Genomic DNA, 15,956 nt, shown 5'->3' on the forward strand with positions numbered 1-15,956 from the left:
ACTTTTAGTGTCAATCATTTTAGTACTGTGTTAGGTTGCCACAATGTCCAAGGTAAAATCTGGGTCCTGAAGCAAAACCAGTTGCACTAAAGCCTGAACAGGCCAGGCTGCTCATTTTGAGTGTTTTTTTCTCTCTCTCTCTCTTTCCCTCTGGCTGCCTCCTCCATTTTCTCTCCCTGCACTGAAATGGCTGTGAAATTTCCCACTTGGGTGAGACTGTCGTCTGTTTTGGCTTAATGTAGGAAATTGACTCATTTTGTGGCATTGATTTCCTCTCGGCTACATAGAGGAGATCGCTGGCAGAGCAAACCTGAGTGCGGTCGATAGCCCTTCAGAGGGTCGGATATGTGTGCCGCACCTCTCCTCTCATAGGAGAGCGTGCGCTTGTGTGGTGTTGTTTGTTTTCCTGTTTGAATTCTCACAACCTTCATCTGTAAAACGTACTATTGTTCATACAATGGAAGCATTCTTTAAAAAAATATTTTGTTCAGCAAAAGAAATGATTATACAGGTTTGAACCAACACAAGGGTGAGTAAACGACGACAGAATTTTTAGTTTTGGGTGAACTGTCCCTTTAATAGATGTGTAATGGACTTTATTGAGCTTTATACAGCAGCTCAGTGCTTGTCCTTTCCATGCATACTTCCACTGTTCCACAGTAAGCATCAGTTAGCCACTATACAGGAAAGTCAGCCTCCGCAGCCTCTGTTCTGGCAACTCATTATTAGGTAAACACCTTTCTGTTGTTCTGAGGTAATTAAAGTATCAGTGAAACCATGTGTGAGGTTTGTCTCATCAGCACTGCTTCACTTGCACTAATGCTTGTTGTTTTGTCAATATCATCCACAGGTAATGTCCTACAGTACCTAATATTCGTTGGGTGTAATTCACTTACTGACCAGGTGGTGTCAACAATGTATTTCCTTGTTTGTTTTCTTCTTTTTTTGTTGTCCTGTATTTTCATCATATTTCCATATTTTTTAACATTTCCCCCTATCAAGAAACATTCACATGCAACATCACACAATGAAACTTAATATAACGTCTAAAAAGTAATGCTTAAAGTATATAGGCCTAAACTATGTGCTATAATCTGAAAATAGCTCAATTTATAATTAAATAGATTTTTTTAATGATGCATAACACACTTTTGATTACTGTTCTATTATCCTGATCCTGTAGGTGTGTGCTAGAGGAATGTAACATGGTCTTGTTAGAAGACAGCAGTGTTTACTCATGGACAAATCATCTCAGCTTGCAAAGTTTCTCAGACACACAGTATACCATCCTAGCATAACAAACCGAGAACACCTACAGAACGGATTTCATTAAGCACTAGTTTCAAATTAAATAAGAGAAAAATCTACTTGAGTGGGGGAAAAGGACCTTCATGCACCACGATGGATCATAACAGCAAGCTTTCTCTGTTAATTCAGCTTGGTTGAAACTGAAAGTCAGCATTTAGAATATTTAGTCACCAAAGGGCTAGTCAACGAATAAGCAACCTGGTGGATTGGTGAATACATTATGGATGTGTTGGTGCTTGGCTTCTGCTTGGTGCTAGGACTGCTACACACTACAGAGGGAAAGATTCTCAGACCGGGCAGATTACCCCCACATATTGTTTTCGTGATGGTGGATGACCAAGGCTTCAATGACATCGGGTACCATGGCTCAGAGATCCACACGCCCGTGTTGGACAAACTGGCTGGCGAAGGGGTGAAGCTGGAAAACTACTATGTTCAGCCCATCTGTTCCCCCTCACGAAGCCAGCTTATGACTGGACGGTAAGAGACTTACTATTGTTGCTCATGCCACTATTATATGCATCCTACTGTGAATGTATGTGTATGTCATACCTAAATGCAATGAGACTTCATACTATTAATCATAATCTTAATATTATTACTATTAATATGATCCTATCCTGTTTAATTTATTATATTGGATATTCAATATTAGTAGCTGTTCTCTGTTGTGGTTAAACCCGGTGAATGTATTTGTATAAACAAGGGTTCCTCTCCTGCAGTTTAGTTCCAATCATAATCAAAGACATTTGAACAAGTTAATCAAGGTCTTCAGAGTTACTAGAAAATGAGGTTGGTCAGTTTGATCATGGTTTTAGCTAAGCTCTGCAGGGCAGTGGAACCCTGGTATATAAACAGTGTTCCTCCATCACAATCACCACCTACCATCTTTTTCTTCAGGTATCAGATTCACACTGGGCTTCAACACTCGATCATCCGTGCACGTCAGCCCCTCTGCCTGCCCCCTGACATACCAACGCTCCCTGAGAGGCTCCGGCAGGCTGGCTACAGCACCCACATGGTAGGGAAATGGCACCTGGGTTTCTGCCGGCCCGAGTGTCTGCCAACAAGCCGTGGATTTCAAAGCTTCCTTGGATCACTGACGGGCAGCGGAGACCATTTTAACTTCCAAAGCTGTGACGGTACAGAGGCCTGTGGGTTCGATCTCCACGATGGAGACCGGCCAGCCTGGGAGCTGAGTGGAAATTACTCAACAAGGCTTTACACGGAGAGGTGAGAAATTGCAACCATTTGTGAACCAAATACTTTGCTGCAATTGGTCATGCATGCTTTTGTTGTCATTTGGACTCTTGCAGAGTGAAAGAAATCCTGAGACATCATGACCAGCGGAAGCCCCTGTTTCTATATGTGGCCCTTCAGGCCGCGCACACACCGTTACAAGCTCCTGGGCATCTTCTCAGACGCTACCAGACCCTTGGCAACAGACCTCGGCGCCACTATGCCGCAATGGTGAGCGGCATAGATGAGTCAGTAGGGGAGATTGTCAGTGAGCTACAGGGGCGAGGCTACTACAACAACTCTGTGCTCATCTACTCTTCAGACAATGGGGGCCAACCTCTCTCAGGGGGTTGTAATTGGCCCCTGCGTGGTGGCAAAGGCTCCTACTGGGAAGGCGGAGTTCGCGCAGTTGGCTTTGTACACAGCCCACTTTTGAAAAGGAAGAGGGTGGTGAGTCAGGCTCTGATTCATGTTTCCGATTGGTACCCAACCTTGCTGTCTCTTGCAGGATACCGAGAGTCTGATTCCAGCCCCCTGGATGGCCAAGATGTTTGGGGCGCTGTAAGTAGTGGCCTACCCTGTCCACGAACTGAAATCCTCTTCAACATTGACCCAGTGTCACGCAGGCATGGAGAAGTTGACCCGAGACTCCTAACTCTTAATGGTTTTGGGATCTGGGATACAGGAGTGCGTGCAGCCATTCGAGTTGGTGACTGGAAACTTCTGACAGGAAACGTAGGCGATGGAGACTGGTTCCCTCCACAGACGATGCCAGGAGGTCCACAGCAGTGGCAGGGCATGGAAAAGAGACGAGACCAGCGGGGGAAGTCTGTCTATCTTTTCAACGTCACTGCTGATCCCTACGAGAGGGCAGATTTGGCAGAGGCACGGCCTGAGGTGGTCAAAATGCTCTTGACCCGGCTTGCCGAGTACAACCGGACTGCTGTGTCTCCACGCAATCCACCAGACGACCCAATGGCGGACCCGCAACTTCATGGAGGGGTGTGGACTCCTTGGCTAGGACAAGAAGAAGAAGGAGACGAAGGGGATGATGAGGAACCAGACAGCATAAACAGAAAGCCCAGATCCAAGAGTACCTGTAAAGTCTGCAAACTCAGGGCCTTATTCAAAAAGGTTGGTACCCGTATGCAAAGGGCCACTTTGTTCTTGTAGTCGAGAGGTAGTTGTGGTCAGGATTCGCAAAGCTTTTTTATTCTGGCAGTCAATTTAACTCATCTTAGAAAAATAATTTGTGGCACACTTTCTGTGTGTAAAATGTGCAGCAATGTTGACATCAGGAACTCTTGATGTCCTGCCTGCATTGTGAACTAAGTTATTTTTACACATAAGTTCCCATCTGTAGGATGCAATGGATTTTACTGTTAAGTTCAGATCACCTACTGTTAATGGGGTCCAGACAAGAGCAGAATGAATTTGATCACACGTGACTCCTTAAGCACTTAATGTAGATGTTACAGGATCTTTATCAGATGATCCAGTTATTTGACTACATAAAATAATGCAAGTAGTGGCAATGATTTAATAGGGAATAAAACAGCAGTTAAATTGTTCTTCACTTGTTTGTGGACTAGTTTTCTCTAATCCACCCCCTGGTTCACTTTCTCTCATCTATCTGTTCTTTCTCTGACATGCCTCTGCCTTGCACTCCTCCTCACGCCTCTCTTATTCTCCTACCTTTTGCTTTTATGCTTGTGCTCCATCCAAATCCGCTCTAACATAGCCCACCACGACTAGAATAACACATGATTCTTCATTGTTTCTGCACTTTCTCCTCCATCTGTTTCTTGTCCGCTTGCATTCCTTCTTAGTTTGAGTAGATCGGGTCAGCGGCAGAGCAGATGTAGAAGCAAGCATATAAGAGCAAGGGAAAGTATTTTATTTTATGTAAATTTGAGGAGGCTATTTGAGGAGGAGGAGGATCACTCTTGGGTATAAAGGCTGTGTGTCTTTATACAAGACTTCTTGGCCTGTTCATCTCCCAGTTTCAAGAGACATAATACAATTCACAAGAAGTGATGAAATGTTCTCTGTATTCAATGTAATGTGTATTTTGAAAAATATATTTTACATTATACCTCCTATGTAAATGGTTTTACTCTTGTGTAATTGTGTACATTTCTGATAATGTTGTCTGTCTGTAAAAAAAAAATATTGTCAGAAAATTCTGTCAGTAACCTGTATCATGTTCTTCTGTGGGACATAAAAAATGAAGATATTTTGAAATATGTATTTATTTTTTTGTCCATACAATAGCAGTCAATGGGCACCAAAACCATCATTTGTTTGGTTACCATCATTCTTCAAAATATCTATTTTGTGTTCAGCTGAAAAAAGTAAGTAATAAAATTTGTTTTTAATTACTTCAGACTTAGATTGGAGAAACAGGGTCTAGTGATCACACCTTTACAATCTCTGATGTAAATCTGTTGTATACTTATCTTTGGTCATAGTCCAAAGGGCATTTTTATTTCCTGTTTCTATGTGTTCATTCTAAAGAAAGGAAGAAAATTCAGGAATCTACCAGGATTAATTATCACGTAACTAACTATTCCTTCATACAAGCAGATGTAAGTGTTGTAATTTCACCAATGTAACAAAAACACTTCCTCCTGTTTATCTCTGAAAACTACTCAAAACAGCTTCAACCCACTTTGGAAAGACTTCAACTGTGGTAAGAATGCACAATGGGCAATCCAACTAACTCCCTCACAGTGTGTGAGTCATCCTGAACAACACATGCTGAGTTTGGCATCTCTTAAAGGTGCTATGAGTGATTTGTTTTTGAAATACCACGCATAAAATCAAATGTCCTTACTACCTGACAGATACAGCTGCTCAAACTAAAAAAGAAAGAAAAAGACTAGGGCTCCAAAAATTTAATATATAGGGGTCAAATTATGTTTTAGTTGCCAAATTACCGAATCTGATACAGTCGGTTGTTCAGAGCGCTGTTGTCCACGCTTACAACTCTATTGCGGTGGTTGAGAATCTTCAGGGGGGTACATACTTATATTTACATACACCAAATAAGTTCATTGAATAAATGAGTTTGATCATGCTATGGTCTGAGATGAAGGGATGTTGTAGTTATATAAAGTAATGTTGTTTTTTTGGCTGTATTTCAATGTATTTGTTCCACATATGTTTGTTTTAATTTAAACTAGCAGAAATATTCTTATGAAAGTCAAATGTTGCATTGTTTATGGTTCCAATGTCACATGCTACTCACAAAGTGCTCCTTAATAGAATCAATCTTACAAGTGAGCCTAACTATGCTAGACAATGACCTGATTTATTGAACCTGATTTCTTTTTTTTAGAAAAACATTGTGATTTATTACTGCCAAACTCTTTAAAATTGTATCTTAAATTGCATGAACAATAATTTAGCAAGTCTGTTACTGTAGCCTACTCCAAAACACAATATTTTTTTCAAAGTTGTGAAATCTGTAATGGCTCGATTACTGTCTGATTCAAATCACTAATTTGCTTGTGACTGTTTTGCTAATCTTTACTGATTGAATCATTATACAGAATCGGCTCGATTGTTGGCAAATATCATTCGTTGTGGCATCCAACAAGCACAACACGGCAAACAGATACAGAATGGTAATACTAGGACACACTTGTAACTATTTTTTTTTTTACTGTAATACATTTTGGATATTCGAGTTTGTCTAGTCTTTGAAGGGTGGGGTTTTCATAGACACGGGGGGGTTTAGAGAGAGGGCAGATTGGTGAAAGAATGTGTGTGGCCTAATTCGCAGCAAGTGTGGCGGTCCTGGCGGAAGTTAGCAAAATGACTGAAATCGCTTACAGCATCTTAAATTCATCCTCGTTTAATGGTTACAACTAAGAGCAGTAGAGGATTACACATTTGCTTTACAAATCATTTGTACAGCAACATAATGATGTAGTGTGGCAACACAATCATCGCCACAAGGGGTAGCAGTCAACTCAACTCATTAAAGGCAAATTATAAGTCTTAATGGTAATTGTGCTGATGTAAAGATGTCATGTCACGTGTTTAATACAATACATTTGTATTAAAGTGCCTCTATTATGGTTTTTCTGCAGAATAGCTCTTCCGCCGTCCGTCATGGCGTTCAGAATTCGCGCGAGTAGAGCGTGACGTCACGTGCAAAGGGTCTATATTCCCTTTCATGCAGAGTGTAAAATGGCTGTTTGTGAACGTAAATGTTCTGCAAAGTTGTAAAGTTGAAAGTGTACAATAAAAAAGTTATTGTCTCCCAAAAGAAAGAATCGACTCTGAACCGCCTTTACGAGTCGTTTTTTATTCGAATCCTACTGCTTTACGGTTCTACGTCAGTATAATACATTTGCATAATGCCTGCTTATGTTGTACGTTGTCGCCCGCGAATAACTTGACCAGTCCACAACGTCTTCTTTGCTTCTTAAATCTCGGAGTATAATGCGGGATTAAAACGCTCAAAGATGGGTCAGTAACCAGTATATTTGGACCAGCTTGCTCCATCACAACCTGTAAGTATGAATATATTTTCTACCGGGTGTTCAAAATATTTTTGTGTTTTATATTGTCTAAGTTTCTAGCTAACTCGTTATCACTGTCTTACTGAAATAAATGCTAATCAGCTGTGGGCCACGATTACCTAAAACATTAATGCAGATTGTCTGTCGCTCTTTGAGTAAAGATAAAGGATGGAGCCAGATTTGTTTTAAAACGTTTGTATCATTAATTCACATTAACGCTGGGTGAACATATACACCGTTATTGATGGTTCCATATCCATGTGTACCGCACATTTTCATAAATTAGAAATATATACATCGGTTTGTTGTTGGACAGCCATTTTGTTAATGCTGATGGTGAGGATTTACAGTTACAACATCTCAATGTTCACCTCAGTATTATTAGTGCATCACTGAGAAACGTCGTCCTTGCGATGGAGGTTCAGGTTAAATAGCTAATTCTGGGATTAATATGGTAAAATCGATACTGTGGCTACACAGTGTGTACAATCACTGAGCTTATATGGTAATGGGAGAGAGTTAGCTTCCGAAACACGCGCTGTACACTGTAGACCAATCACAACAGACTGGGCCATCTGGCCAATCAGAGCAGAGTAGGCTCTCAGAGAGGAGGGATTTAGAGAGACTGATTCATCCGACAAGTCACTGAACAATGTGGTGATGTACAATGTAATGATGAGAGACTGATTTTTGACATTTGCATGTAAACCTGTTGTAGGAGACTACAAAACAAAAATTGGGAACCTTTAAAAGAGCATAATAAGGGCACTTTAAGCCCCACAGACTGCTATTTTAGCCTGTTTTGTGACGCTTCAGTTAATCTTCAGTTACACAAATAAAGTAATAATGCGGTCAGAGCATGACAGTGCCGATACCTCTGTCTTTTTTACTGTAGCTCAGTTCTAAATGCCAAAATAACATAGATCACTCATTTGTGTTTAAATAACTTCATAACAAACACGAACAGACAAAACAGCAGCCTGATTATGGCACATTGTATCTCACAAATAATTCAAACATGATCTGGAAATATGGTCTAAAATACCAAAAGCACTACATTTTCCTGATGAACTGACGCTGTCTGGCAGCAAGCCATCCACCCTCTGCTGCTGTGCTTTTGCAGAGGACTGAGGATACCAAAATGTGGCGTTTCCCAGCATGCAAGGACACACTGCCATACACAGCAACATCACTACAGGAACACTGCAATTAATAACCACCCACCTCTACTCCGCTCTAATTAAGCTTTCATATCAACCTGCCTCTGTGTAATTACAGTCCCTGCACTTCTTATGCATCCATATAATCGGACTGTTTTGCTTCACAAGGTTGACCATGAAAGAAGAGAGAGTACGGTATTTACGGCCATGAGACAGTGAATTGTTACATTCTTTTTCTATGAAGCAATAAAAGTCCACATAATGGACTAATATAGTAGATCAAACCTGAAGCAGTCTTGCATTAAATGAGTAAATCAATTTATTTTTATATTTAAATGTATGAATGTTGTTTTACCAGTGATTGACATTTGTATATTTGTGTTGTCAGGTCTATTTATTGACAAGACGCTAGTGTGAGATATGTTTATCTTATTAGGAGCTACATCAACAATACATCTACTTGGGCATTTTGACATACAATGACGGATGGAATTGAGTTTGTGTAGCTGGAAGCATCTGTATTTATGTTGTTACTTAGTGTGTCATTTTATCTTACACCTTCAACCCTATGTTTATTCAGTTAGGGTAAGGATAGTCAAATCTAACCTAAACCATAAAGTACGTTCACCGGTCCGCAGGTTGAAGTTCTTCAGGAATGACGTAGAAAACTCACTTGAGGTTGTTTTTTGAGACTCAGTTAATAAAGTACCACAGGAGGCAATCCTAACAATAAAAAACACTTATAATGCTGTTTAGAGCTTAACTATAGAGCTCTTAGCTGATTTTAAGTTAGTTTGTTTTTTGCATTAACTTGTATTGTAACCAATAAAATGTGTTTTTATTGTTACAATTGTCTCCTGTGTGATTTATACAAAGTGAGCCTCAAAAAAGAACAACCACAAAGGGAGTCTTCTATGTCACTCCTGAACTTCAACCTGCGGGTGAGTACTTTATGGTTTAGGCTAGATTTGACTATCCTTACCCTACCTGAATATTCATAGGGTTAAAGGTGTAGATAAAAGACACACAAAATTACAATTTACTTGCAAAGAGTATGTTTCGGGCCTTGCTACACTGGACTGGGCATCTTTGACAACCCACAATGAAACAAAAGTTGTCTGTTAGTTTCTTCCAGGAAGTAGATCTAGTCTTCCAGGGATGGATTCAAATGTTTTTTTTTTTAGTTACAGAGTTTTTTTTAGAGTTTGAGATTGTGATATCTGTCATGATGTCAACAATGTATAAGCAGCATGGTAAGACTAGAATGCAGACTGCCAATGAAGTGCCCTTTATCCAGATAAATATTTTATGAATATGAGCTAGGGGGGCTGTAAAATTGACATTTTATGATTCCGTCAAACATATGCCAAAGAAAAATAACCGACTAATGGTGCAGCCAATGCAGCACCTAATAAGATGTAATAAAACAACACTAAATTGTATTAGGACTACATCTCTCGTAGTTTTTGTACATTTTACATACACCTCTTTTTAATGTAAGAGCAGCTGTGGCCATTTAAACTTTAATGTGCAAGATTTCTGGTGTCAGCCGCTTCCAGTTATTGTAGGCTACAAAAACGGGTAGTTGGTTTTTTTTTTTTTTGTGAAAACAGTTTTTACTTTTTACTGCACTTACTTATACTTCTAGTTAGGCTACCTTTAATCGAGAGTCTCGCACATATAGGCAAGCTTATAGGAAATAGCTTGCTTCCGTGTTAAAAGATAAAGTGGGTAGGCCAATATTCAAATTAACTGTGTTATTATAAAACGTGTACACAACCAATTAGTAATTTTATTTCAATAATATGTTTTATCTGTAACATAATTTCAGTTCATTCGTCTCATTATAAAAGCTTACTTTTGCTAAGCCAATCCTTTCATTACAAACATCAGCTCTCGGTTCCTTAGGCCTATAGGCTATAGATCATATATGATATATAGGCCTATCCTAAGTTGATGACTTCAAATTGTTCAAACCGGTTTGGGGGGAAAATTCCGACTCCAAAAATGGTATGTGCACGTTCAGACATATCTGCGTGGAAAAACACCACAGCAGTCAGTTCATACAGCAAGAGCGCGAAGTCGTTCTAATGTTGTCGCGTCGCGTGCTCGGGCTGTGTTTGTCACTTCTCTCGAGTCTCGACGTCGAAGGAGAAAATCTCGCGTGACTGGCTGCTTTCTCTCTCCACCTCCACCAACACACACACACACACACACACACCACTTACCAGCAACTCGCTTCCTTCTCCCCCACCTCCTCCTGCTCTCTATCTCTCTCTCTTCCTTTGAGTGAGCGAGACTCCCGAAACCTGAGCGAGGCGGTCCCGGAGACACCAGAGAGGCGATATCCTCGTAAAGCGCAACATGGCTACAATTGTAACCTCCACCAGGTTTACAGACGAATATCAGCTGTACGAAGAGCTCGGAAAGTAAGCGACCGCACCGCTGCATTTGTGTGACGCGCTACACACACACACACACACACACTCGCTCTCTTCACTCACTGCATTGTGTCTCATCGTGTTGCCTGTGTCTAGTTCAGTGTTGACAGCAGCCTTCACACACAGAGCCGTATCGGTTTTGCATGTGAAAAGCCAGTGCAGCCCGGTAACTGAAAGCCCGATTGAGTCGATTTGAACAAGTCGGTGTGATTATTATGCCTCGTCGTTCACAAAGCTCGTTTCTTTGTTTATCTTTAGATGCGTTTCCTAACATCGTGCTCGCGCGCCACAGGGTGCTTTCGGAGCCTGCGTGTTGTCGTGATGCAATATGCAATACTTTATAGACACTTCGACATGCGAACGGACATTCGTTAGAAAGGGAAATTCTTCAGTCTAAGGTGATCTGCATCCGTGTTTTGAATGCACACCTAAACTTTTACAGCATTCAGTAGCATTGATCGGATATCACCGATGACTCCTGCCGCGCAGGGTGATAGTAGGCTACGGTTTGCTGCAGACTTGTGTAACGATAGTTATGGAAAATACTGCTGTTTTGGGCGTCATATATCGCAGAGTCATTGGGCGGTCGGTTACGTTTGTTGTCCAGCCGCCAAAAACATCACCGCGAGAATGAAGGAAGGGAAGGGAATTAGCGTTGTCCAATTCGTAAACTAATTATTTCTGTGGTGTAGGATTGTTTTAATGAACCAGTTGAACCTGTATAGAAAACCGGCCTGCTCGATCGAATAGCAGATATTACACATAAAACATATGCTACCAGAAAAAGTTTACGTTTTGATTCTATGACAGTTTTATCTCAAAACCGAGTTGGCTTTAATAAAAGCTGTAGCTTTGTAAATAAACTCAGCAAATAGTGCCTAAAACTTTATTTAATAATAAAAAAAAAGTATAGCCTAGGCTACTATTGAAACGTTTTAGAACATAATTAGATAAAGACCTGCTGAATAAGTTTTTTTTAAACTGTTAGAAAGAACAGATCTGTGGAAATAATTCAGATCTCCCATCACTGTATTAAGCTTTGTATCATAAATCAGTTGTTTACCAGCAACCAAAAGCATCAGAACAGAATTTAAAAAGAAGTGAATGCGCGTTGTCCGCTTCATTTATCATATTGGATCTGTTTAAACGGTTCTTGAATCAAAAACTGACTTGTCTCATTAATCCGAACTGATGAGCTACTAGACCATTTGGATTTACCTAGCATAAAAATTGCTTTATAAAACCAGCTGAATACCAGAGATCTTACTAAAACATACTGGAAATATGTTTACGATTTAATTGTATGAAGGTTTTGGCAGTTGGTTTTATGAAATAGCTATAGAAGAGACTTGGAGGTGCACTCAGAACACATTGAAGACATTATGGTCCACATGAGGATGCAAGGTCCTACTGAATTGCTTTTTACCTGTTAAACAAAGTGAAAGAACTTAGCTGTGGAAATGATTCAGATTTTCCATCAGTATTTTTAAGCATCATATATCACACTGGTAACTTTTTTTGACCGTTGTTAACCAGCCACCAAAAACACAGCATGCAATGAAAGGAAGTGAATATGATAACGTAATAATTTCTTTAGTGCTGTTTTGTTTGTGAAATGTACAAATTAGCATTTGACATGCAATTCTTGCTTTTGTGTGGCACATAGCTATGTTAATAAAGCTGCTCTTTTTCCTTATGCCATGCATTATATCCTTGTGACAGACATCACTGTAATTGGTGTTCTGAGAAATCACATTTGTCTCTGTCAACAGGAAAACAAAATTTTACATGCCTGTACTAGCCAATCAGACAAGTTGGAGGCGGCTCTGTGCCAGTTTGATGTCAGTTTTGGCCTGGGCTACCTTAGCCGACCTAAGCTGCGTAGCCTGCGTTCACACTATAAATTACTTTATTGCTGCATGTCGCCAGTGGCTGGTGGTGAGGTCCCACTACGGGTTGCCTAGTAACGTTTGTGAATGACATTTACAGATGTTACTCCATTTTGTAGACAGCGAATCAGTTTTCTTGCTGCTACAAACTAACATTTTGGAACAAACAGACTAAATATAAATGCAATCAGTACATATAAAATGCTTAATATTAAAGATGAACAAGAAACAGCGAGTGCTATATCACGCTTATTTATCGGTGGCACAAGCGCTGGTCTATCTAGGTTCATAAAACCTTGTACACGGAGACATATCATAAATTATAGTAAAGTTACTGACCGCTAAAATTAGTTTCCCCTCCATCTTGCCTCGACACTCCACTACAGGATGTATTGACGGATCAAGTGTGCTCCACTCCTATTGTTTGTTGTTCCTGAAAGTCACTCTTCATTTGCATAAAGTTACATTTACACTGCATTCATGCCATGTCGTAATTACCGTAGTCTTAAGATGTCAACACGTGACACACTGTGCACATCCTCAGACTGGGAATTATGTTGCTATGGCAGGCACCACTATCAACGCCTAAATAAATCTGCAGCGGTCAAGTGGTACAAATAGGAGCTCTCTTACAAGTCTTACAAGCTGTAATTACGAGCTCTACGAGGACGTGACCGCTTTTTAAAAGTTGAAATCATGTAATTGCAGTAATTACGACATGGCATGAACGCACCTATATCTCACATACCGGTATGTAGCCACATACTCTGTTGTAGCCCTTCATCCTGTCACCAACAGTCACTTGTTTAGCTGGAAATTGCCAGCTCTCTATTAAAATGAATAGGATTGTGTTGCTGTCGACAGTGACTTCCACATGATGACTGACAGCAACTGTTAGTAAAGCAACTAAGCTGAACAGAGCTTACTAGAAACGAACTTCTTAACATACAGTGACTCCACGGCTTCCCGCGATTTAAATACTGTGAATGCATCATAATGGGTTAGGGTTTAAAGAGTTAGTTCACCCAAAAATTAAAATTCTGTCATTAATTACTGTTTTATTACAAATTAAGATATTTTGGATAAAATCTGAGAGCTTTCTGACTCCCCATAGACTGCAACGTAATTGGCACTTTCAAGGCCCAGAAAGGTAATAAAGACATCGTTGAAATAGTCCATCTGACTACAGTTGCTACGAGAGTACTTTTTGTTTGCAAAAAAACACCAACAAAAATAATGACATTATTCAACAATTTCATGCAAACTCTCAGATTTGATCAAAAATATCTTAATTTGTGTTCAGAAAATGAACGAAGGTCTTACGGGTTTGGAACGACATGAGAGTGAGTAATTAATGACAGAATTTTCATCTTTGGGTGAACAACTAACCCTTTATCTGGTTAGCATGATTAATTTAGCCCCTGCTGTTAGATGCCATACCCACACCATTCTGCTACCAAAAAGCATCTTTCTCCATTCAAAAGTAGCTGTGAGTATGGTAAATTTTTTCAGCCAAAATTTTAATTGTAAATATTTCGTTATGTTGTCGTAGATGTTTAACCAGTGCCGAATAATTTTTCAGAGAGCTCTTTAAAAGCCAGAAATACTCATATTTCCCCTGTTTGCTACTGTTCACGACGTCACAGCTCACGATAGTTGCCTATGAGAAAAGATGACATTTCTGCAAGTAGCCTATGTGTTGTGCATTAATCATTAACAGCAGCTTTAATTATCTTATGCGGCCATCACATGCAACTACAGTTTTCCTCATTGGACAGTTATTGGTCTCTAAATAATACTTTTTTAAGATTATTGGAATACCATACAATGAAAGTAGCACATTTAATGCTTAACTTTAATTTTTTTAAAAAAGATAAAAAAAATAGAAATTTGAAACCAATCCCGCTGTAAAAGTGGGCGAGCACTGTTGGCTTCATTTGTAACATTAATATTGTAGCTTTTTGCTTGAATTGAATTCCAGTCTAGCTTGATTGTGCTGTGCTTCTTTTAAACAGGGGAGCCTTCTCTGTTGTTCGGCGATGTGTAAAGAAATCAACCGGCCAGGAATATGCTGCAAAGATCATCAACACAAAAAAGTTGTCAGCAAGAGGTAAGGTTTTTCTTTTGCTGTCCTGTTAGTTGGGCTAATGCATTTTGATCTGCCTTAATTTTGATAAAATATTACATCTTCTATTTGTCTCAATACACCATCATTTTTAACTTGGGTTTTTCTCTTCAATTTAACCAGATATACATTATTTGTGATTTAACACACTGTCAGGCCTGGGGCTAGTTGCATAAACTAAGCCACTGTGGTAAGACTGTGTCTTAAGAACTACAGTAGTTAATTAGACCAACTATAACCGTTAACAAAGGGGTGAGTTGTACTTTTCCCATTCAAAATAGACCGATCTACCTTTTTATGTAACTGACTTTAAATAGCTAGGACCAGTCTTGAAGAAAAAAATTAGATGACTAGCTTTCAAAATTAGTCTAAGCTGTTTATGCAACTGGCGACTGGTCACTTATGCCTGATTCTCCTTTTTTTTTGAGTGGCAGACACTGCAGTCTGATTGTACTTCAAGCTAATGCTAATTTGAGGTACATTAAACTACCACAAACGCTTAACAGTGAGCGCAGAGATGAAATATTAGTCCTTCCATTCTGCATCAAGCAGACTGAACAATATTGGTAATTTGTCTCACTTTGGATGGGCTCTCAAATGTGTAACAGCTAATGCAGTGAACCTGTTGATGCTACTTCTTTCATTCATTCTCTTTCTCAGTCACTAATCACTGTCAGCATCATCAGTGCTAACTATGCTGTTGGTGAAGTGGGCAGGGATATATGAGCCTCAGCCACTGTTTCACCTGCATCACAAACAAAAGCAGCAGATCTATTTCGGGAAGCAGACACTTTGTGTACCTGTCTTCAAATAGTATCAGGTTGGGCTGTCTAGGTTTGAATTAAATTTAATTAAATTTTTATTAAATTACTGGTATGGATTGACAGCATGGGAATGATTACGCAGAGGTGGCAGCAAAGATTGATCATGATAGCAAAGTAATTGCATCAACTTTGTGTGAACTTTTCACACAGGTCGAAATCCAGTAACAATAAAGTGCCAAAATGGGGTTTGATTTTAAATCTTTTGACGTGTTAGGGGTCGTTCACACAGAATGCTTTTATGTTAGGAATGCACTGATGTTTTTGGTCGATACCGATTTTAACAAGCATCTATTGGCCAATTCCAATACTTGTCACTTTCTCACTCATTTATAATATTATATTATTCAGAAAGAGATTGACTGCTTTTTACCCACTAAAGTGAGTCTGACAAACTATACAGGGCTCAATTCTAAGAAATTTTTTGAGCACAAACAAATA

General features: G+C 39.6%; 2 protein-coding genes across 19 annotated transcripts in view; both read left to right on the plus strand.

Annotated features, from left to right (window-relative positions):
• Window positions 1-1,418: 1,418 nt before the first annotated feature.
• LOC307010826 (arylsulfatase I) lies at window positions 1,419-5,404 on the plus strand. Its single transcript, XM_079635867.1, has 3 exons — window positions 1,419-1,788; window positions 2,209-2,541; window positions 2,625-5,404. Exons 1-3 carry the CDS (start codon window positions 1,529-1,531, stop codon window positions 3,718-3,720), a joined length of 1,689 nt encoding a protein of 562 aa, XP_079491993.1. The 5' UTR covers window positions 1,419-1,528; the 3' UTR covers window positions 3,721-5,404.
• A 4,444-nt stretch (window positions 5,405-9,848) lies between these two features.
• The window catches only part of camk2g2 (calcium/calmodulin-dependent protein kinase (CaM kinase) II gamma 2), a 68,091-nt gene continuing 61,983 nt past the window's right edge, over window positions 9,849-15,956 (plus strand). For all 18 annotated transcript variants that reach the window (XM_079635844.1, XM_079635858.1, XM_079635845.1 and 15 more), the window contains exons 1-2: window positions 9,849-10,668; window positions 14,585-14,679. In XM_079635844.1, coding sequence (XP_079491970.1) covers window positions 10,604-10,668; window positions 14,585-14,679 — 160 coding nt within the window. In that variant the 5' untranslated portion in view covers window positions 9,849-10,603. The remainder of the gene's footprint in view (window positions 10,669-14,584; window positions 14,680-15,956) is intronic.

This window comes from Phoxinus phoxinus, assembly GCF_949152265.1.
Source record: "Phoxinus phoxinus genome assembly, chromosome: 14".
Classification (NCBI taxonomy): Eukaryota; Metazoa; Chordata; class Actinopteri; order Cypriniformes; family Leuciscidae; genus Phoxinus; species Phoxinus phoxinus.

Bases quoted from the DNA above. Each gene is read 5' to 3' on its own strand.
- LOC307010826 (XM_079635867.1), top strand. From the start codon at position 1,529: ATGGATGTGTTGGTGCTTGGCTTCTGCTTGGTGCTAGGACTGCTACAC. The intron at 1,789-2,208 runs GTAAGAGACTTA...CTTTTTCTTCAG, and splicing joins AGCCAGCTTATGACTGGACG to GTATCAGATTCACACTGGGC. The intron at 2,542-2,624 runs GTGAGAAATTGC...GGACTCTTGCAG, and splicing joins ACAAGGCTTTACACGGAGAG to AGTGAAAGAAATCCTGAGAC.